Source organism: Oreochromis niloticus, linkage group LG12 (genome assembly GCF_001858045.2).
Source record: "Oreochromis niloticus isolate F11D_XX linkage group LG12, O_niloticus_UMD_NMBU, whole genome shotgun sequence".
Taxonomy (NCBI): Eukaryota; Metazoa; Chordata; class Actinopteri; order Cichliformes; family Cichlidae; genus Oreochromis; species Oreochromis niloticus.
The window spans coordinates 360324-384575 of record NC_031977.2 but is presented as its reverse complement, the minus strand read 5'-3'; the positions used below and the strand labels follow the sequence as shown (position 1 = coordinate 384575).

The 24252-nt window shown below is 43.7% G+C and overlaps 1 protein-coding gene across 1 annotated transcript in view; it reads left to right on the top strand.

The window, feature by feature from the left end:
* The window catches only part of pdzd2 (PDZ domain containing 2), a 90070-nt gene that overhangs the window by 25262 nt on the left and 40556 nt on the right, over positions 1–24252 (top strand). The window contains exons 5-11 of the mRNA XM_005461823.4: positions 4899–5394; positions 20070–20215; positions 20340–20472; positions 22350–22493; positions 23431–23530; positions 23667–23809; positions 24088–24207. Of these exons, the coding sequence (XP_005461880.2) occupies positions 4899–5394; positions 20070–20215; positions 20340–20472; positions 22350–22493; positions 23431–23530; positions 23667–23809; positions 24088–24207 (1282 nt within the window). The remainder of the gene's footprint in view (positions 1–4898; positions 5395–20069; positions 20216–20339; positions 20473–22349; positions 22494–23430; positions 23531–23666; positions 23810–24087; positions 24208–24252) is intronic.

Sequence of the window (24252 nt, the reverse complement as noted above, 5' to 3'; positions counted from 1 at the left end):
GGACTAACTGGTTATCTCTATTTTCTCTGTATTATAAAAGTACAAAGCTGGAAAGTAGTAAAGTGGGACTCAAGCTAAATATGCCGTTTAGCTCCAAGACCAGCTAGACAAACATGTCCTTCAGCTCAGGAGTGTGTCCACAGTTACAGAGTCCAACAGTCCAAATAACAGCAGCAGTTACTGACTCCTGTGAGACCAGAGGACAGTCCTGCTGTCCTCTGGTTTTCGTCTGTGGTTGGGGTGCAGTCTCTGCGGTCTCCTCAGTGGATCTGTGGGTGTGAAACAGTAGTGACACTCCCACAGGACTCCAGCCACTGATGCAGAGGTCAGTTGTTTCCAGAAAACAAAACTAGACACTGGTGTTGAGGCCGCACTGTCTTTGTCTGTCTTTATAAGTGCGGTAATACATCCAGGAGCCTGTCTTTGACTGCTGACGTGTTCAAGGGTCTCTCCTCAGTCATTGATCTGCCGCCATCATCATCATCATCATTGAGCATTTTTTATAAACACCAGAAAATGTGATTCACCCCTCTGGAGTCAGTGAACACACCAGCGCATCCATATGACCTCTGACCTATTTAACACAGCCTCCCTGACTCTCCAGTTCACCTCGGGTCTAAAGTACAGACTTCAAACTACTGACCAGTTTTACATGGAGTTGACAGGCCAAGGTAAACTACATGTATGATGAATCACGCAGTGCTTTTTCAGCTACAGTAAATATAGTCTGAGTACTCACCACCACTACAGAGTCTGTGAAGACCCACAACTGCTTTTCACAGGGAAAATATCAACATCTGTAAAATATCAAAATGATTTCTTAACTCTGAAAATAAGCAGATGTGTGTGCCTGCTGGTGAAACATGAAAGAAATAAAGTGATTTTATACACGTTTATGCAGCTAATACACAGAAAAAATGGACAAATATGAATTAAAAAAATTAGATGTTTGAAAATAATTCAGTTGTTTTTTTCTTAAACATGAGTAAATTTACTTCAGGTGACTGTAATATCTAAGGCAGCTTATCAAAATGTGAACAAGTAAATTAAAATGAGTTTAATGAGTTATACTCAGCGAGTCCTAAAACCATATGTAGATCAGGTCAAAGCAAACCTAAAGCTCAGAGCAGAGAAGCATCCACAGACATACACATCAATCTGCTAATTAGACTTTATAGTATTATTTATAATTACATTATCTTAGATTATATTTAATTTTCTACATCAGTGAGGACCTGGACCAACGGCAGGCGTCTCTACGGCAACAGACCTGGAGCGAAAACGAAACACATGAGCTTCATAAGCATACATGTCCTTTATGTTGTGGCAGCAGACATGTTTCAGTGCATTAGTGTTGTGATAGCTCTGGTACCAGCTCTCACTACAGACACTGATGAATGTTTGTAATTCATTAAGGTTTGGAAAGAGGGAAACAAGATTAACTCACATTTGATTATTACTGACCTGATCATCTCATCATTACGTATGGTTAACGTTAGCTAAGTGGAGCCTTATGTTTGTTTTCATGTTGCTTGATAACCAGTAAAAACTGGTACATCAGTAAACACACACACATATATATAAAGGGTCTACATTCTTTCTCTCTGGTATTTAACTTTCAAATGGTATTTACCTTGTAGATCTCCAGACTGCAGTAAAGTTTCCAAAGCGAGACACAAAAAGGCGGATGGTGCGGTTTTGTTCATGCTAGGGGCGGAGCTTCCAGAGAAAACATGACTACTCTGTTTCATTTGAACATCACTCATTCTGTTATACTGAACATCATTAAACAACATGTACAGCTTACAAGACTAAGTTATGTTTAGATGAGAAATTGAAATGAGTCATGTTGGACAGATGCAGATGCAAATTCAACTACCCTGTTGCATTTTTTTCAGTTTAGTCTGCTGCAGGACTCCCATGATGCATTGCTTGTGTTCATACACCTCTCAGTGTTTAATCATCAGTTATTATTCATCTCTGGCTCTCGTCCTCAGCGTGTCTCTTTCCTGTCTTACTCCTCTCACCCCCAACCAATCACAGCAGATGGCCCCGCCCCTCCCTGAGCCTGGTTCTGCCGGAGGTTTCTTCCTGTTAAAAGGGAGTTTTTCCTTCCCACTGTCGCTGAAGCGCCTGGTTCATAGGGGGTCATGTGATTGTTGGGTTTTCTCTGTGTTATTGTAGGGTCTTACTATATAAAGCGTCTTGAGGCAGCTGTTGTGATTTGGCGCTGTATAAATCAAACTGAATTGAATTACTCCTGTCAGTTCAAACGCATAATCCTGGGTATGGTGGCTGATGTAGGACAAACAACTGTGGCCACTAATCATCTGTAAAATACACATGTACGAATGTTAAATGGTCATATATAGTTTGAAGGAGCTATTTGTGATCCTCACAAGCAGTGTAATATGTGTGTAGCCGGTCTCTAATCATACACATAAAACATGATTACGCAGAGCGGCGATGTCCTTCTCGGCCACTGTATTTAAGATGGCGGGGCAACATGATGGCTTTATTTAAGTTAATGAGAATGTATCAGTTTGTTTGGAGATGTAATTACACACTCATGTGTGTGGTTTTGAGTTCAGCATTCTTGTTTCTTTACTTTTTTCTTATGTACCTTTCCGCACGGTCAGCAAGAAGGAAATAAGAAGTAAAAGTTGAATGTTAGACAGAAGTGTGTGAGTGAGCTCTCTGAGTGCTGAAGTAGTCACTAGATGTACGAATCAGCCCGTTTACCAATGTTTAGTCTACAGAGCAACCACGCTGATGATTAATGTCCACTTCAGCCCCTGATACATGTGTGCATCACAGATTATTACAGCTTTGCTGATTACACATATCTGTGTTTATTACATCTGTTTTGGTCTCTTCACCTCTGTACGCTGGTCTACCTGATACAGGGTGAATAAGTATCCTCCAATTCTCTAACGGGGGTGGAAAAATGGCCGACATTTCTGTGTTTATTTCAGTTATAAGAACTCCTGGTAATTTGTTTTGTAAAGCTGATCTTTTGCAGATGCGTTTCACCTGATACAGAGTGCAGAGTTGCCCATGAAGCTGCAATAGCCACAATAAGATGGGACACAGGCCAGGTTTAAATATAGAAATATATAAATCCTCTAAAGCTCTCTGTCACTGTGTTTTGGCACAAAGTGTTTCAAACTGTGAGTGGAAAGTATAGCTGACAGAAATGTCTGGTAGTGTAATCATTTGTTTTACAGTGGCTCTCTATCTTTTGCTAAGTTCATGGCCATGACATCAAACTTCTGTCACGCTGAGGTTAAGTCATGCTTCTGCTGTAGGTCTAAAATATACAGCAGTCCTCATCGGACTTTTTTTTACAGCACTGTTGTAACATAAAAGTGAACAAATGTGAGCCATGTGTCTTTACATTTTGCTGTGAAAATGTGAAATGGGTGGTGTGAAAGCATACATGGAAATGTAAACATGTATAATTTATATAAGGGATAAACACACCCGCACTTCTGGTGGGCTTAAAAGTCATTGTTTTGTAATGTTACCTTTATTTTTCTTAGCAAATGATTTAATAATTGATCAACATTAATTTATTCTGCCTTACAGAGACCTGCTGGTTACAGCATGATGACTTTTTATCACTTCAGCCATCCATCCATTTTCTTCTGCTTATGCAGGGCTGGGTCACAGAGGCAACTCCTCCAGCTTATTCAGGGGAACACCGAGACATTCCCAGGCCAGCCGAGATATAATCTCTCCGGCGTGTCCTGGGTCTGCCCCGGGGCCTCCTCCTGATGGGACATGCCTGGAGCGCCTCGCCCAGGAGGCATCCCAGTCAGAAGCCCTAACTACTCTAACTGGCTCCTTTCGATGTGGAGGAGCAGCGGCTCTACTCTGAGCCCCTCCTGAATGGCCGAACTCCTCATCCTATCTCTAAGGGAGAGGCCAGCCACCCTTCGGAGGAAGCTCATTTCTGCCGCTTGTATCCACAATCTTGTTCTTTGGGTCACTACCCACAGCTCGTGACCATAGGTGAGGGTAGGGACGTAGATCGACCGGTAAATTGAGAGCTTCGCTTTTACACTCAGCTCTCTCCTCACCACGATGGATGGGTACAGCATCTGTATCTGTGAGAGACCAACAGACCTATCTGTGGATCCCCTGCTCCCTCTCCCCTCACTCATGAACAAGACCCCGACATACTTAAACTCCTCCACTTGGGGCAGAAACTCGACCCTGACCAGGAGTGGGCACTCCGCCCTTTTCCGGCTGAGGACCACGGGCTCAGACTTGTGGGTGCTGATTCCCATTCCCGCTGCTTCATACTCGGCTGCGCTCCACCTGATGAAGCCAACAGAACGACAAGCAGAGATGAAATTCTGAGGCAACCCAAGTGGAAGCCTTCATTCTGCTGTGAACCGCAGAACAGAATAAATGCATCCGTCAGGGTCAGTGTCAGGTCTTTGATGGATTTCTTTTCCCAATTCAAAAATACTATTTATTCTCAAACTGCCAACTGCGTTATCTTTGGCATTTTGCATAAAATGAACTACAAATGTGACAACCAGTTATGTGTTTTTTTGCAACACAGTGCTTGTAACAAAGATTTAAAACAATTTAAAATAGTTTTTATTAATTTGCCTGTTATGTGTAGACACAACACTGGTTCATTCCCTGAGTCAGGAGCCTTTTTATGTTTGAATGATTCATAGGAAGGCGTGTCAGTGTGAGAACTGGTGTTTTGAAACATTACTATATTTCACTTAATATAAACACAAATCAAGCATTTTATTGGTACGAAAGAAGTGTGCAGTGTAGTAATACTGACCTAAGTGTAAAGACACTCCCTAAAATAGTTCTGCCTTTATTTTATGACACCATTATCTTACTTCATCTTTTCTTTGCCCTATTCACAGTTACCTGACTGATCAGTGCTGGAATGGAGGCTGTATTTACCTGATACTGCTGCGGCGAGTCAAGCGAAAGGCCCCTCTGCCTCCCTGTGATGCAACTGAAAGTGTTTGTATCCCACTCACCAGTGACAACTGTGAAGACCAGCATCAGAGCACAGCTGAGTCCTCCGACAGCTCTGCAAATTACAGACGCACACGTAAATTTGGAGTGATATCACGCTCATCCTTCAACCAAGAAGACAGGCAGCATATGAGCTCAGACGCCCGGAGCTCTTATCATGACTACAGTTCTCATCCTGAGAATATAGAAACTAGTCCTGCAGATAACTCCGCTCACATCCTCCCCACACCTTCTAAGGAAAGCCCAGACAACTGTTCTCAGGTCAGAGCTGCTCCCCAGCATCAACACAGTGGCGAGGCTGCCCCCCTGCCGCTAAGGTGTTACAGTCAGCTGCTAGAGTTCAAAACGGATTCTTTCTGCAGTGAATATTTATGCCAGGTGAGACAAGTCGAATCAATACACCTCTGTTAGAAGCTTCCAACATGTTTTACTCAGTAACACTTTCAGTAAGAAGTAAATAAAATCTAATGTGGTGCAGTTGTCATGGAAACTTGATCTGATCGTAAAACTGTAAGCTCAGAGGGCAAAAATGTCACATCCAAACAGAAAGCTCTGTCAGTACATGAAACAGCAGATCAGTTTGATCAGGCAAACGGTTTCAAAATCCTAAAAACTTTCTAATAACATCTGTGAGGCGTCTCTGAATTTTAGTTATGGTTTGAAAAACAAATTGTGACCTGTTTTTTTTCCTAAAGTTTATTTGGTATCTTGGGATTTCATCATATGACTCTAAGGCCTAGCATAGACACCAGTGACAGAGGACAGTGGGAATGGGAAGATGCTTCCCTCCATGGCTGCCCAGAAATGATAAGTGAAAAGTAAAAGTTGGGTTTCCTTTGACCCTGTTTTACACTGGGAGCTGTTAAACCTTTCAGACAGTACTGTCATGGGGCCCAGATGCCAGTATGTGGCAGTGGATCGAAGTGCAGACACAAAAAGTACAGCAATAAGAATTCCACAGGTTTGATTAGAAACACAGAAATAAGCAACCATAAGATGAGGATACATGGTGGGGAGTCTCTGACCTGGAGGCAGTGTAACAGAGGGACAATGTGGTTAAGAGCTGAGTGTGAAGAGGTTCAATTGGAGAGAAGATGATTCCAGATTACTTGCACTTGGAGAGCACAAAGCTTTGGAGGGGCTAGCTGGGCGAGCGTCCAAGTGGTGTGGGAATGAATGGCAGGTCAGTGGCGCAGTCATAGGCCCTGTGGGGTAGAAGGGACAACGCCTTGTCCTTACTGAAGACATCCTGAAGGGTTATGATATTCCTTGGGGACTGAGGAAATATCCAGAGGTGAAGGCATGGCTGGTGATGATTCTAATGTTCCTGAGGGTAGATCAGAGGATAAGCAGCTTACAAGACACAAAATACTCCAGCTTGTAACCTTGTTGACCTAACCCAGGGGTCGGCAACCTGCGGCTCCGCCTGGTTTGGGCAAATAAATTAGAAGTATTTAGCTGAAGTGTATTTTATTTATGTTAGTTCTTTTTACTCGTAGTTCTAAATTGGAAGATTATTGTGATATTGAAATATAAAAATAAAATTATATTCTATTATTTTTTCATCGCTCAAAATAAGAGTCACACTCGGGGAAGCCGGTGTACCCGCCGAAACGCCGTGCATTTATCGAGACTTTCAACCCCAGGTAGGCCAATTATGGATCTTCGGATCCACATTATGTCAGCAGCTGTTCTCCACCGTGAACTATGTTAAAGACAAACACCGTTCACGCCTGACAGATGACAGCTTACAGTCCTGCGTAAACTGACTTCGTACAGCCCCGATTTGCGGACTCTGTGCGCAGAGGTTCAGGAGCAGAAGTCCCATTGTAAACAAATCACTCATGTTTCCATGAGCATGCTTTTGAGCATCTCTTTATTGAGCACTTTTCACACACGGTTGCTGTACGCATACAGCCGGCTGTAGCTTTTCAGCTCACAGCCCGACATACACCACCAACAACACAACAGCACAGATAGCGCAGACGTAAAGGCAGCGAGGCGTGATTGCGGGTGTCACTCAGGTGCGTCCGCCTCCCCTGCAGCAGCGCTGCAAACCACGCCCCACCGCATGCATTAACCAGGTAAAATACATATTTAGGCAGAATTTTGCAAATATCCATTTTTCAGCAGCATAGTGCTTTTTTCCAATTATTTTTTAAGAGTCAGGTCAAGGCTCCAACAGCCCAAAGGCGATATAAGGGTGGCGGCTGACAACAGTTTTTGTTTGCTACATGGATCATTTTAGTTCAGCTGAGTGTCTTTGCTTTTGTTATATTTCTTTAAGAGTTCAAAATGTGTTGATTACATAAATATAATTTAATTTTCTCTGTAGCACTTCATGGATTTCATAAGCAGCACACCTTAGTTGTTCACACAAAGCATAAAGATAAAAAACAATATATACAGTGTTATCTTCATTTTAGATGTCAAAAAGTATTTGCGGCTCCCAGTCTTTTCTTTTGCGTGGAAACCAGGTCCAAATGGCTCTTTGGGTGTAAAAGGTTGCAGACCCCTGACCTAACCAGTCGATGTGTGCATTGTGCTTTCTTAATCAAGGGTAGCCAAAAATTCAAGGCGTGTCAGGGAGGTGAAGGTGAAGAATAAGAGTGTTTCCCAGTGGTTTCCTGGCATGACCAGATGGATAGGTTCGGCTCAGTGAGTGATTAATACAAAGACTTGGTTGTTGAGTGCAGTGGCCGGTATGGGAAGGTCGAGCAGAACAAGCGGCAGATTTAATTGTTTAGCTAGCTCTGTGTCTATGACATTCCACTAGGAATCGATGAGGAAAATGAGGCAGCCTGCAACAACTGATTAGAAACATGTAGAAACAATTACATAAAAAACAAAGCTCAGTTTTGTTTGGTTAATTAAATTTGGTTACAACATAAATATTTGAGTATGGTCAGTATGTACTTGGCAGTACATGAAGGTGCCAAGGATAATTTAGAAAAAACGTCACATTGATTCACATTGGAGTGTCTTCTGTATGTGAATTGGAAACACACTGAAATTGACTCAGAGTAGAATATAATGGGAGTCTTGATGCATGCTCAATCATCCAGGTAAGTAAATCTCCAAAAGTTGAATCTGTTCATCTGGACGTAGCGTTTTGTGGGAGAAACGTTTCGTCACTCATCCAAGTGACTTCTTCAGTCTCAGCTGACTGCAGGTTTCCCCAAACCTTATAAACAGTACATTTGCATAATGACTGAAACCAGCAGCACTGAAGGAACAATGGGCTGTGAGGGTCAGTTCCTTAATCATAATTATGCAAATTCTCATGACCATTGATCAACAACCACAGCACATCAAGAAGGCCCTGAGTAAATGTGGTTATCCCAGCTGGACTTTTGTCAAAGCTGGGAAGGCACCTAAAGAAAGCTCCAGCCGATCCAGGAGAGAAGGACAACCGCTGCCCAGGCGAAAACCTGTAGTGATCCCGTATGTGTCAGGAGTATCGGAACAGTTGAGACGCATTTTTTCTAAACACCGGGTCTCTGTGGCTTTCAAACCCCAAAACACGCTGCGCCAAAAACTGGTCCACCCCAAAGATCGGGTCCCCCGACACAAACAGAGTAACATAGTGTACGCTGTTAAGTGCCAGGAGGATTGCCAGGATTTATACATCGGGGAAACCAAACAACCTCTGGCGAAGAGGATGGCACAACACAGAAGAGCCACCTCGTCAGGCCAGGACTCTGCAGTCTATTTACACCTACAGGCCAGTGGACACTCTTTCAACGATGAGGATGTACACATCCTGGACAGGGAGGAACGCTGGTTTGAGGGCGGAGTCAAGGAGGCCATTTACGTGAAAAGGGAAAGACCATCTCTGAATCGAGGAGGGGGCCTAAGGGTACATCTTTCGCCATCTTACAATGCTGTGATTACAGCCATTCCCCAACTCTCTGTGAATGGGACTCATGGCCATTGATCAGTTGGTTTTGGTCAGTGGTTGTTGATCAATGGTCATGAGAATTTGCATAATTAAGATTGAGGAACTGACCGATCCTTGGGGTGGACCAGTTTTTGGTGCAGTGTGTTTTGGGGTTTGAAAGCCACAGAGACCCGGTGTTTAGAAAAAATGCATCTCAACTGTTCCGATACTCCTGACACATATGGGATCACTACAGGTTTTCGCTTAGGCAGCGGTTGTCCTTCTCTCCTGGATCGGCTGGAGCTTTCTTTAGGTGTCTTTCCAGCTTTGATAGAAGTCCATCTGGGATAACCACATTTACTCAGGGCCTTCTTGATGTGCTGTGGTTGTTGATCAATGGTCATGAGAATTTGCACAATTAAGATTAAGGAACTGACCTCCCAGCCACTTGGATGAGTGACGAAACGTTTCTCCCACAAAATGCTACGTCCAGATGAACAGAATCAACTTTTGGAAATATAATGGGAGAACTGAAAAATCATGCTTGCATAAAACAGTACCACATTGTCAAACACATCCCCCAAATAGTTACAAAAATAAGCTCCTTAATTTCTCTTCCTTTCAGTCTGTGTTTGATAGATATTGTTTAATATGTAATTTCTGTGTGTTAGACTGTGACACTGTCAGCTAAGCATTTTTATATTTTTGCTGCACTAAAAAGAAATGCCACTGACTCAGGTTGTATAGCCACTAAAGTGTAGTGAAGACTTTGTACATGCGGGTTAATGAGCGAGAAGGTTCAAGGTTCTTTATTTGTCACATGTATAGTTATACAAGTATAACTAGGGCTGCATGATTTTGCATAAAATGAGAATCACGATTTTTTTGCTTAGAATTGAGATCACGATTCTCTCACGATTTTCTTTTCCAGTATAAATATTTATTGCACTTATTAACTGCACATCAACTTCGTAACAGTTGAGACTGAACATAAAAACAATAAATGAACATAAAAACAATAAATGTCTCACATTTTGTGGTTGCCGCAAAATGTTGTGCTGCTTGTAATTCCGTCTCCACCGTTGCTCGACACTGCGTGTATAGAGCAGGTAGTGCAACATTTGAAAAATGGTTGCGGGACGGCACTGTGTAGCATTTGTCTAGGGTGTTGATCATTTTCCTAAATCCCTCGTTTTGCACAGTGTTGATGGGAGCCATATCTTTAGCCAGGTGATAAGTGATAGCCTCCGTAATTTCTTTGTGCCTGCGGGAGTTCGACGGCTATGGGGAAGCGCTGTATAAGGTTCCCGTTATTGATGTTTGGGTGGTTGACCGGGACGGATTTTCTCCTGTCACTTTCTTGGCCTTTACAGCTTCGTCATCTCTCACGTGCTCTCCGTTGTTTTTACCCTGCGGCTCCGCCCTTGTCATTTGTTGAGCAGGAAGAGTGAGCGCTTGTTTTCATGCAGATTATGTCCCGGATCAAAATGCGGTACAGTCGTCATCTTTTTTTTTTTTTTTTTTTTTTAAATCGTTGTCATTTGGAAATGAGATCGCACATAAGTATGAATTGAGATCGCGATTTTCTAACGATTAATTGTGCAGCCCTAAGTATAACACACAGTGAAATGTAACCTGACACGCTCCTCGACTTGTGCAAAATAGGGGGGGGGGAGGGTAGAGGAAGGACATTATGTATGTATGTATGTATGTATGTATGTATGTGTATATATATATATATATATATATATATATATATATAAAATATACATTAGGTGAATGTGCAGTAGTAGCATGTATGCAGCAAGCAGGTGAATTCTGTACATAAAGTGAATTAAATAGGAATAGACAATCTGACTATTTTACAGAATAGACAGTATAAACATATTTAAAATTAACCCTCTGGGGTCCAGGGTATAATTGGCCGTTTTTGACTACTTTTGATTTTACCTCTATATTTCACCTTTAAAATGTGTTTTTCTTGCCTTGTTTGGTATCATTATTTTCAGCACAACCTCACATATCTGAAATTTGAGTTATTTTTTCATTTTGGTATACTATATTGGCATAGTTGATCTAAATTCAGACAAAAAATTCAAAATCCGAGTAGAAAAAAGTTATATTTTTTACTGTACCACAAACATGTTTAACGAATCATTTTCATAACTTGAAATGCAAATAGAAATTGTGTATTTCTAAAAATTATGCACAAGTTTTGCAAACAACAAAGTCATATGGTACTATTTACCTAAAAATGCAGCCAAGGCCTCAGGCGTTTTGTATATAACCATTTAAATCTATTTACAGAACAATCAGGTGTGCCACATCAAATAAGAAGGCACACAAATTATTTGTGCCGGTCCAAAAAATGTAGTTTGTGTTCAGTATAAGACAGAGGAGAACACCACAGGCCTAAACCCTGCAGGTCCGACAGCAGGAGGTGCATCAGTCCAGTTTTCCATGTGGGAACAGCGTTTACACTGGAATCTGCCTTTGACGGCTTTGTTAGAGCAAATGTGAAATTCAGCAGTATAACTGACACACAATACAAAACAATAACTACACAACACACTAACTACAGCCTCCAAACACGCTAAACGTCACTAATGTCTCACATATGAAAACTCGCTCTCTCTCTTTCTTTCGCTCGCCCGCTTTCTGTCGCGGGTGTCACTCCTAAAAACTTCCCCTTCTCCCTAAACAACTAAGTGCCACATGTTGCCATATCATTTTTTTGATTGGCTGACATGTTAAACTCTAACACCAACAGGGAAGGGGTGTTTTTTCTTTTTCTTTTTTCACTCGCAAGCGGAGAGTGTTTGTTAGCGCTGTCTGTAGAAAACACCGTTTTTACCTTTCGTCCCGCTGTAAACACCACTCTTTTGTTCAGAAAAAAAACATTGCGTGTATTTTTTATCATAACGCTGGTTTTACGTGGCCCATCGACACAATTCAAAAACTGCTATATAGTTTGAAGACCGCACTTTCGACCGAAGTTGAAATGGAGACTCTGACACGCTGCATCTTGTAGCTGTGTCATCTTAAATTGGTCATGTGATTTTGACGCGCCGGCGCGTCCGGCGACCCCAGAGGGTTAAAGGAATTTGAAATGTACATTGTGCCGATGGGTTTAGAGAGTCTGGAAGAGAGTCCTGTCTCAGTCAATTATAGATCTCCTGGTGTCGGTGTCCTGAAGCGGGGGGAGAGCAATCCTGGAGCAGCGTTCTGCTGTACGGATCACTCTCTGGAAAGCTTTTTGGTCCTTGACACAGCTGTTCCCAAACCACGATATGATGTTCTGTGTGAGGATGCTCTCCACAACGCCTGTATAGAAAATCCTGAGGATCTTTGGAGAGACCCTGAACTTCCTCAGTTGTCGTAGGTGGTACAGGCGCTGCCTAGCCTTTTTGGTCTGGACCTGAATGTGGGCAGACCATGTCAGGTCTGAGGAGATGTGGACACCGAGATACTTGAAGGACTGCACCCTCTTCACTGGAGCCCCATTGATGATAATGGGCTTGTAGTCTCTGTGCTGACTCCTTCTGAAGTCCACCACTAGCTCCTTTGTCTTGCCAACGTTCAGCTGGAGATGGTTGTCCTGGCACCATGATGCCAGATTCTTCACTTTGTCCATGTAGGCCGCCTCATCGTTGTTGGAGATGGCACCCAACACCACTGTGTCGTCAGCAAACTTCACAATGGTGTTGGAGCCGTGGGTGGCCACACAGTCTGAAGTGTAGAGGGAGTAGAGCAGTGGCAAGAGGACACATCCCTGTGGTGCTCCTGTGTTGATGGTGAGGCTGTTAGAGACGCATCTACCCACCCTCACCACCTGAGTTCTGCCAGTGAGGAAGTCCAACACCCACGCACACAGACGGCTGTTGAGTCCCAGATCCATGAGCTTTGTGAACAGTCTGCTGGGCACTATTGTGTTAAATGCTGAACTGTAATCAACAAACAGCATTCTCACATAGTTACCCTGTTTCTTGTCCACGTGGCTGAGGGTGGTGTGCAGGACGTGGGCAATGGCATCCTCAGTGGATCTGTTGGGTCGGTAGGCGAACTGGAGCGGATCTGTGGTGGGATGGAAGAGGAGATGATGTTCTTCAGCAGCCTCTCAAACACCTTCATTACTACCGAGGTCAGTGCAACTGGCCAGTAATCGTTCAGGGATGAGGGTTTGCTGTTCTTGGGCACAGGGATGATGGTGGATCTTTTGAAGCATGTGGGGACCACAGACTTTGCCAGGGACTCGTTGAAGATGGAAGTGAACACACCTGCTAGCTGGTCAGCACAGCAGCGCAGCAGACGGCCGGTGATGCCGTCTGGCCCCGCCGCTTTCCCTGTGTTCACTCTCCTCAATGCCGCTCGGACATCATGCTCCGCGATGCTGGTCACCGGTCTCTCGCTGATGACGTCACTGTCCTCGGTAGTCAGGCGGTAGATAGCATTAGCCGCCTGGTTAACCTCGAAACGGGCGTAGAACTGGTTCAGCTCGTTGGTGAATGCAGAGTCAGCGTTGATCGGCGCAGTGTCCCTGGCTTTGTAGTCCGTAATGGTGCGTAGTCCGTGCCACATGCTCCGTGTGTCGCCCTGGTGGAAGCGAGACTCCATGCGCTCCCGGTACCAGCGTTTGGCATCTCTCACCGCACGCCGTATGAGGCCGCTTTGTAGGCGCTCATATCGCCAGTGGCGAGACCCGCGTTGTAGGTGGCAGTTGTCGCGAAATCGATCAATGTAGAGCAGTGAAACAAACCACGGAGGCCCCAGAAAAGTGCAATCAAACGGTGAGTTTATTAACACAGGAGAAGAAATTTCAGCATGAGTCTCCCCACAAAAATACACTGGATGCTGGTTTTATAGCACTGAGGATCACACCCCCACGTGCGTCAAATACAGGTCAAAAATACATTGTGTACAGTCATTGTTTACAGACAATGGTACATCTTGTACATTTTTAATGGCTAGACACAGATATATAACTTCTCTTTTCTATAACACCTACCAAATAAGGCAATAAACTTCAAGCCCCCAGAGTCTTTGAGGCTGGTCACTAACTCTGGTCATCAGTCACCAAGTAGACTAAAGTGCAACAGATTACAAAAAGAAGCAGAAGACACTTGGGCCTTCGCTCAGGCCTGTCACTAAATTTATGTGTATTGTAAGCATGCATGCAGTCAACCTTCTATGTCCTACAGTGAAAATTAAGACCCTTTTGGATGGAACATCAACTCCAAATAAGCACAAATATGCAATGTGTATAAAATGATCATAACTAAGCCTGTAAATAGAAAAGGTCAATGTGATGACAAACATCTTCAATGCAATATGAACCCTGTAAGAAATATTACTGATAAAATAATGCTGTAAAACATGTTATTAATGCATTTATCATAAGGCAGGTTATATGGCAGCAATAAAAGAATTTCTGAATCTCCACACGGTCCTGGCGTTCACTGCAGCGCGGATCGATCTGTCCAACCACGGTTTCTGGTTTGGGAATGTGGTGACTCTCGCAGTGGGGATAATCTCCTCCACTAGCATATTGACGAAGCATACTGCTACTTCCGTAAACTCGTTGATGTCGACTGCGCATGCTCTGAACATGTCCCAGTCGACGTCGTTGAGTGCATCCTGTAGCGTAGCTTCTGATTGGGCAGACCAACGTTTCACCTCCCTCGTGGTTACTTCTTCCCTCCGTATGTTTTGTTTATACTGGGGAATGAGGAAGATGGCGTTGTAGTCAGACTTCCCAAAAGCCAGGTGTGAGACAGCTTTGTAGCCCTGCTTGTATAGCGTGTAGCAGTGATCCAAAATTCGATCCCCCCTCGTCGGACACGAGACATGCTGGTAAAAGTTCGGCATGACTTGTCCGAGGTTCGCTTTATTAAAGTCTCCTGCTACAATGAGGGCTGCGCCCGGGTCCTTGTTTTGAAGCAAACTCAGCACATCATGTAGTTCGGACAAAGCCATACCTGTGTCCGCTTGGGGTGGGATGTAGACCACCATGGCGATGACCGAGGTGAACTCACGGGGCACGTAGAAAGGGCGGCACTTAATGCTCAGGAATTCCAGATGTGGCAAGCAGCCGCTGGAAAGAGTAGAAATGCTCCTGGCATCACACCACTTTTTGTTTACCATGAAACACACTCCTCCACCTTTGGTTTTGTTTGACTCTGCTGTTCTGTCCGCGCGGAGCACAAAGAATGAATCCGACGGAGTTACGGCCTGGTCCGGCATGGTGGGGGTCAGCCATGTCTCCGTGAAGCACAGAATGTTGCAGTCCCTCATGTCATGTTGGAAGGTGACTCTTGCTCTTAGGTCATCAAACTTGTTCTCCAGGGATTGTACGTTGGCCAGTAGGATGCTGGGCAGTGGTGCACGATGCGCCTGCTGTCTCAGTCTGTTCCTAACGCCAGCGCGTTTCCGCCGGGGCTTCTTTGTTCTACGCCTCGGATGAGCGGCCCGTCCTTTGTTGTTCTCCGCGCCCCGTAGTATCTCTGGTGGCCAGGATGGGTCAGGTTTAAAAGTGTCCAAGATTAGATGTGCAACCTTGTCACCAATGTTTACAAGTGATCTGCTGTCGTATACTATAAAACTAGAGGATTTTGGAATGTGAACCAGAGCAAAAAATAAGTAAAAAACGAGAAAGGTGGATAGTCGGATCAGAGCAGTCAGGAAGGCGTCTGGACGTGGCCGCGCCATCTTTCATGTAAAGTGGCTTTATTGTGGGAGCTATATCAATAGAACTTGGTCAAACAGGGTGTAACCCATGGAGTTTTCTCACAGATTTAAGGGTTTGTTGCCTGATGTTCTAACCAAACTCCAAACACTTTGAAATAAAGAAACACACTTTTAGCCTTGCGAGGCCCTATGAAAGTTGATCAAATATATCAATACTTGAAATACAGTAATTGCAATTCCAATAACTGCTGCCAGAATTTTGACCAATATATTTTGATTTCAGAACTGAGTCATGTTTATGAATGGAAGAGAACTCCAGATCTACACTCATAGACAAGCAAAGATGTAATGAACACAACTCTTTTATTGGAGTAGAGGATGGAGAGTGGAAATGACCTGATGTTATAACCATGGTGGCACTAGTTCAACTAGCCTAGGTTTTTCAAAGGATAATTTCTCATACACAACCTTTATGTACTTGGGGGAGATTTTCAGAAGGGTCAGGAAACAGGATAACCTGACAAAAAACTGAGGGAATAAATACACAAGCTTATGAGGGCTAGGCGGAGACAACTGGGAATTAACTAAAGTATATCTAATAATCAGACACGGGAAGTAGCTATAAACAAGGACGAGAACAGGGCAAGATTTAAGGGCTGAGGGAAGTGGCAGGGACAAGAAACTATGGGTGCCAGCCGTCAGGCCAATGGTGGAGACAGAGTTGCTCTGGGGGTCAGGTATGAGGCTAAGGACAGAAGCCCTCCAGTGGTTTGGCAAGTGTCAGGAATTGCAGATATTAGAGTTGGGACACCACAAAAGGCTGGACAGGAGGCCAGACAAATTTCCAGCAGGTTGCTGGCATGGAAGAGGCCCTCTGACTGAGTCGGGGACATAGGGGACGAGGGATCCGCAAATTCAGGCTCAGGCAGTGCACAACCCTCAGGCTTAGGCTCAGATGGCATGGTTCTGCTACTTGAGGAAGCCTTGCAGGTTCCAGGCCCTCCGGCACTGGTGACTCTGCAGGCTTGAGGTCCTTTGACTGTTGAAGAAGCTTGGGCAGGCTGGACAGTCCTGATCCCCAAGGACCCCCACAAGGGACCAGCCCCATCCAACTACCGGCCAATAACCTGCCTGAGTACCACATGGAAACTCCTATCAGGCATCATAGTGGCTAAGATGAACAGGGACATGGGTCAATACATGAGCAGGGGATAGAAAGGAATTGGCAGGAAAACCAGAGGAGCAAAATGCCAGCTACTGGTAGACAGAACAGTTGCCTGGGACTGTAAGACCAGGCTGACCAGCCTGTGCGCTGCCTGGATTGACTACAAGAAGGCCTATGACCCATACATGGATCCTGGAATGCCAAGAATTGTACAAGATGAACAGGACCCTAAGAGCTTTCAGGAACTCAATGGCGGTGTCGCGTACAACACTAGAGGCCAACTTCAAGCCCATAGCACAGGTCACCATCAAGTGCGGGATCTACCAAGGAGATGCTCCATCCCCACTGCTGTTCTGCATAGGCCTGAACCCCCTCAGTGAGATAATTGACAAGACTGGCTACGGATATCGACTACGGAATGGAGCAGTTGTCAGCCACCTCCTGTACATGGATGACTTCAAGCTGTATGCCAAGAGTGAACGAGACATCGATTCACTGATCCACACCACCAGGATATACAGCAATGACATTGGAATGTCATTCGGATTGGAGAAGTGTAGTCGGATGATAACAAAGAGAGGGAAGGTAGTCAGAACTTAGGGGATTGAACTACCAGAAGGCAACATTGCAGACACAGAGGACAGCTACACATACCTGGGAATCCCACAGGCAAATGGAAACCACAGAGTGGCCACTAAGAAAGCTGCAACCACCAATTACCTCCAGAGGGTCAGTATTCTGCCCTCACTGCTACACTGGATACAGTTATGCAAATAGATAAACTCCTCGACAACTGACAGGTGTATTGTCCCTTTTATTGACGATGTCGTCAATTATCAACAGAGTGAAACTAAAAACAGAAAGAAATAAACAATATTCAGTCTATACATTCACACGATAATGCAAATCAATTGAACAAACTAGCTAACATTGGAAAGAAACTAAATCTGAATACAGTACACCTTTAACCATAAAAGTGCATAAATAATAACAAATATAGTTGCCTTAATTCTTGTTCAACATAAATACTCACAAGCGATGCTTTCTGTAAAACAACGAAGAGGATGGATGCAGATGTTATCAGAACAACATGCTGAGTCAGCCTTTTCTCAAAGTGTGCTGCATTACTAACTCTGTAGCTAATAAAAACAAATCTTGGCATGAAAGAAATGTAGTGACTCCTGCTGGTGGGAAGAAGAACTACACCAGCACAGTCAGGCAAGTCCTGAGGAGTCAGCTGAACGGTAAGAACAAGATCCAGGCTATCAACACCTACGCCCTGCCCGTGATCAAATACCCTGCTGGGATAATGTTGGCCAGTGGAGAGATAGAAGCCAATGTAATCAAGACCAGGAAGCTCCTGACTATGCATGGAGGGTTTCACCCCAAGTCCAGCACCCTGAGGCTGTATGCTAAGCAGAAGGAAGGAGGCTGGGGACTGGTGAGTGTCAGTACCATAGTCCAGGATGAGACAACAAACATCCACAAATAAATCAGGAAGATGGCCCCAATTGACCATATGCCCAGTGAATACCTCAGGCAGCAGAAAACCAAGCAAGGGTAGCAATAGGAGGAACCATCATGGAAGGACAGGCCCCTGCACGGTATGTACCACCGGCAGATAACGAGGTGGCTGATATCCAGAAATCCTACCAGTGGCTGGACAAAGCTGGACTGAAAGACAGCACAGAGGCACTAATCATGGCAGCACAGGAACAAGCTCTGAGCACAAGATCCATAGAGGCTGGGGTCTATCACACCAGGCAAGACCCCAAGTGCAGGCTTTGTAAAGATGCCCCTGAGACAATCCAGCACATAACAACAGGGTGCAAGATACTAGCAGGCAGGGCATACATGGAATGCCATAACCAAGTGGCCGGCATAGTGTACAGAAACATCTGTGCCAAGTGTGGCCTAGAAGTCCTGAGGTCAAAATGGGAGACGCCCCCTAGGGTGGTGGAGAATGACTGAGCTAAGATCCTGTGAGACTTCCAGATACAGACGGACAAAATGGTGGTGGCTAACCAACCGGACATAGTGGTGGTAGACAAACAGAAGAAGACGGCTGTAGTGATAGATGTAGCGGTTCCGAATGACAGCAATATCAGGAAGAAGGAACACGAGAAGCTGGAGAAATACCAAGGGCTCAGAGAAGAGCTCGAGAGGATGTGGAGGATGAAGGTAACGGTGGTCCCCGTGGTAATCGGAATACTCGGTGCGGTGACTCCCATACTAGGCGAGTGGCTCCAGCAGATCCCGGGAACAACATCGGAGATCTCTGTCCAGAAGAGCGCAGTCGTAGGAACAGCTGAGATACTGCGCAGAACCCTCAAGCTCCCAGGCCTCTGGTAGAGGATCCGAGCTTGAAGGATTGACCGCCCGCAGGGGCGAGAGGGGAATTTTTATATATATTGTTTGAAATATATCTTAATCCTAATATATATCTTGTATTTTGATCCATGTGTACCATGGGGCATTTTCGAAACAAATGCTGTTGTCATTTTGTTTTTTGTCTTGCTCACACTTCTAACTTACTTACTAGTGTGTAGGCCCCAAAATGTTGTGCACTGCTGTCTGGTGCTCCTCCTACGCAGTGTCAACCTAACCTGAGATGGCTCTAACTCAGTTCCAACATGATTGGTTTGGTGCTGCACTGTTGTCATTGGGCTTTCGTGTTGTCTGTTAAAACATGGATGGAATGAGCTTGATCGACTTTGTATTAACCATGTTTTATATTGCTATTAAGGAAAGTGTTTTGCATAATAATAACTTTTATAATTTTATCACCTAACTCTACTAGCAGTTGTGTCAGAACATGCTTTTTTTATACTATAAGTTAATGTAACACATGACTCTATATACATTGTCAATGTGGAGCAAACATTAAGTGCTAATTTAAGGGAACTGCTGTTTTAGGTTTCTCAACTGGCTTGACATTTATGCTTGAGCAACCAATAGTGATTTATCAATAGTGCCTCAATGAACCTTAATTAACCACATGATTACATATGACCAGCTGGTCCATGTTGTACATAAGTATGATTGAGTATGATGCAAATTAGTCCATGCTTAATTAAAGATTAAAGATTTCCAAGGAAAGCAAGAGAGTAATGGGATAGCGGTTTAACATGTAGGTCAGTGTTATGAGAAACAGCTGGTATGTCATTCCTGTATATCATGCACAATGTTTGTAGCTAGCTTATTTTTGCCCATGTTTTCTACATAATTCATGTTTTTGCACATTACTGCTAATATATCTAGTATGTAGTAACATTTATATCTGACTGTGTGATAAGTTGTTTGTTTTTCATGCATTTTTTGTAGCCCAGAGATACCAACCACATCTGGAAAATGCACATGGTGAAGAGTCAGGAGGGCCTTGGCATAAAGATCACAGGAGGGCGTGGCTCCAAGCGTTCTCCTCATGGCATCATCATTACACATATAGAGGAGGGAGGCGCCATTTACAGGTGCAGTTAGGAAGGAAAAATGTATAAAATACATGGTTTAGTTATATTTGTTGACCTCTTTCCAACCCCCTTTGTGTGTGTGTGTGTGTGTCTGTGTGTGTCTGTCTGTCTGTCTGTTTTACAGGGATGGGCGTCTTCATGCTGGTGATGAGTTACTGATGATTAATAATCAGTCTTTGGTGGGTCTTACTCATCAGGAGGCTGTTGCTATCCTCCGCTCTGCTACAGGTTTGGTCCAGCTGGTGGTTGCCAGTAGGGTAAGTGCACAAACACTGAGTAGAGGAGGAGAAACCAAACACAGACACTGGAGGCGTGAGTGAGTTTTAACAGAAAGTGAGCCATTTATTGAGGCTAGAACGCTAACATAAATAAAAGGCAAAACCTGAAACTGAGACTAAACTAACTGATTAATGCTTCAATCTTAAATATGATCAACCTATCTCTAATACTCGGCTATGTACCACAGGCCTTCAAGCTGGCTGTAGTTAAACCTTTACTTAAAAAGCCATCTCTAGACCCAGCAGTCTTAGCTAATTATAGGCCAATCTCCAACCTTCCTTTCATATCAAACATCCTTGAAAGAGTAGTTGTCAAACAGCTAACAGATCATCTGCAGAGGAATGGCTTATTTGAAGAGTTTCAGTCAGGTTTCAGAGCTCATCACAGCACAGAAACAGCTTTAGTGAAGGTTACAAATGATCTTCTTATGGCCTCTGACAGTGGATTCATCTCTGTGCTTGTCCTGCTAGACCTCAGTGCAGCGTTCGATACTGTTGATCATTGTTGCGAAATCGATCAATGTAGAGCAGTGAAACAAACCACGGAGGCCCCAGAAAAGTGCAATCAAACGGTGAGTTTATTAGCACAGGAGAAGAAACATCAGCATATGTCTTCCAACAAAAATACACTGGATGCTGGTTTTATAGCACTGAGGATCATGCCCCCCACGTACGTCAATTACAGATTAAAAATACATTGTTTACAGTCATTGTTTACAGACAATGGTACATCTTGTACATCTCTAATGGCTAGACACAGACATATAACTTCTCTTTTCTATAACACCTACCAAATAAGGCAATAAACTTCAAGCCCCCAGGGTCTCTGAGGCTGGTCACTAACTCTGGTCATCAGTCACCAAGTAGACTAAAGTGCAGCAGGTTACAAAAAGAAGCAGAAGACACTTGGGCCTTCGCTCAGGCCTGTCACTAAATTTATGTGTATTGTAAGCATGCATGCAATGTGTATAAAATGATCATAACTAAGCCTGTAAATAAAAAGGTCAATGTGATGACAAACATCTTCAATGCAACATGAACCCTGTAAGAAATATTACTAATAAAATAATGCTGTAAAACATGTTATTAATGCAATTATAATAATGCAGGTTATATGGCAGCAATAAAAGAATTTCTGAATCTTCACACCATAATATCCTATTAGAGCGATTAGAACATGCTGTAGGTATTACAGGTACTGCGCTGCAGTGGTTTGTATCATATCTATCTAATAGACTCCAATTTGTACATGTAAATGGAGAGTCCTCTTCACACACTGAGGTCAATTATGGTGTTCCACAGGGTTCAGTGCTAGGACCAATTCTATTTCCTCCTGCATCCTCCACAATCAGCCATCTTACGTGCTGTTTGTTTGTACTTATGTACTAGCTTTAGGCAGTCCTTGCCAAAGTGGGTTAAAATGTCTTGATGCATGCTCAATCATCCAGGTAAGGAAATCTGAAAAGGAAAAGGAAATTTCGGGGTCCCAGATTTAAGCCCTATGGGAGTGTCCCCCCAAGAGGGACATGGACCTCCTAATGATCCTCTACCCGAAACCTTGGCTGATTGTGACCTACACCTGTTTTCACACCTTGGCTCATGTGTTTAGGTAGAGGATCATTAGGGGGTCCATGTCCCTCTCGGGGGGGACACTCCCGAGAGTTAAATCTGGGACTTTGACCCTAGAACTGAAGAAGCTTCTCGGATGAGAGGTGAAACGTCTTCAAGCAACTTAAAGAAGTCCAGATGCTTTTCTTTCCAAGCTCCTTAGACTAGTATGACAGTAGTAGGCTGCATTTTTGAAGGTTTTGTAAAAAACGTGGTTTGCATGTACACATTCATTGTTGTCCTTGCAGGAGGATTCAGATGTAGGCTTTGATCGTTTTCCATCCGCCAGTCTGCCAGACCTTGTCAGCACCTGCAGTTCCACTTCATCCTTGTCCCAGGCTGCTCACACCAAGACTTCCAACAGTAGCACCAGTCTGCACAAGTCCTACATGGTACAAACAGATAATGTGTAAACTGAGACAAATCGTTCTTTGATCTCTTGCTAAATTTGAAAGTTTGCTCACTTAGAATAAACAGTTTTATGGTAGTTTCATTTTCACTGTGAGGGAGAATATCAACCAAACTCCAGGAAAACACATTATATAAAACTTATAAAATCATTTGAATGTCACTGAGTCAGTTAGTATTGACTCCAGTAGTCAATGCTACCAGAGTTAAATGTTACAGAAGCTCATGAGTGAATGAACATGATATAATAAAAGTATTTTTTGAAGTACATTTGTCCAAACACTTACATGTAGGGTTAGGGGTTCCAGCTCAGCATGCAGTCAGTTCTACAGAGTCGTGCTAATGACCTGCTAATTGTATTCAGGTGTGTTGCAGCAGGGACACATGGAAAAGCTTCAGGACACCGGGCCTCGAGGACTGGAGTTTGACAGCTGTGGTTTAGAGGGGTTCTTTTGACAGCACAAGCCCAAGATACTCGATCATAATTATAATATTTCTCTCTGAGTCAAAATTGAACTGAATTAAATCAGGACCTTGAGAATCAGAAGTGAAGCCCCAAAAGTGACAGTAAAATTAAACACTGCTGCAAAAAAGATGAAATTAGTGCTGCAGAAAAATCATTAATCTGGTGATTTAGCATGCAGTGAATTCTTAGTGAGTGCGCTCGGTGCTGGTTTTAATTTCTATGGTGACAGCTACACATTACAGTGTTAAATCTTTGAACTGACGTGTTAGAGTATCGAGTGTTACTGTCCCACAGTCTAATAACAGAGACATGGAAATGGCTTTAGTTTTTTGGCAGATCAGTAAAATGTATTTTATTGTCTGAATGAGTGTTTGTTGTGTGTTCTTCATGGTAGGTGCCAAAGTAGTGTCAGATGTTCATAGCTGCTTACAAAGAGAGTGTGTGTGTCCTTGCAGGTTGATAGCCTGGAGAAATTAGAAGAGCAAAGTCAGGAGGAAACAGCCCAAAGGTCCTGCTGCAGCCCCACAGCCACGAAGCTGTGCAGCCGACCCCAGGGTTAGTGTTTCACAGAAACAGACTATTCAGTAACACCAACGTGGTTGTTACAAAGGAAACTGTGCACCTGTTTCTGACATAACCATAGCTGGGTCATTTTCTTTTTCAGAGATTTGAAATGTTTCTCTTAACTTAGGAGGGAGCACTCGCCTGGAATCAGTGGGTGAAGATGATGAACTGTTTGTGGCTAATGGGATGAGCTGCTTTGAAATGGTGGAGAAGCCTGGCCGACGTAAACACTCCCTACCTCAACAGCTGGACCCATCTGGAGTGAGACAGGTCAGTCAATGTCACAGGTTCTTTCTCCTAGTGTTAGATGAAAAATGGCATGAGGGGTTAACTGACAAAAATAAATCAGAATGATAGCCTCTTAATGATGTGTAGCTAGATATACATTAACATAGATCTGCAGCATGTGACAGGAAAAAAAGGTATTTTCCTAAAGTGTGAAAAGGCAAATTATGCCAGAGACTAAGTGAAAGAAAGTCTAATCACCATGTAAATAACTGTTTGGAAATGTATTTGTCAGACTTTGTTTTGCTTCATTCAATTTCCAGGAATATCAGATCATTAAGAAATCAGCTCGCTCCCTGAGCACTGTTCAAGTGGAATCTCCATGGCGACTTGCACAGCCATCCATTATCTCCAGTATAGTATTAATGAAAGGCCAGGGCAAGGTAAGTGCACTCATTTGGCATGTGTACATGAATAAAGCCCAGACT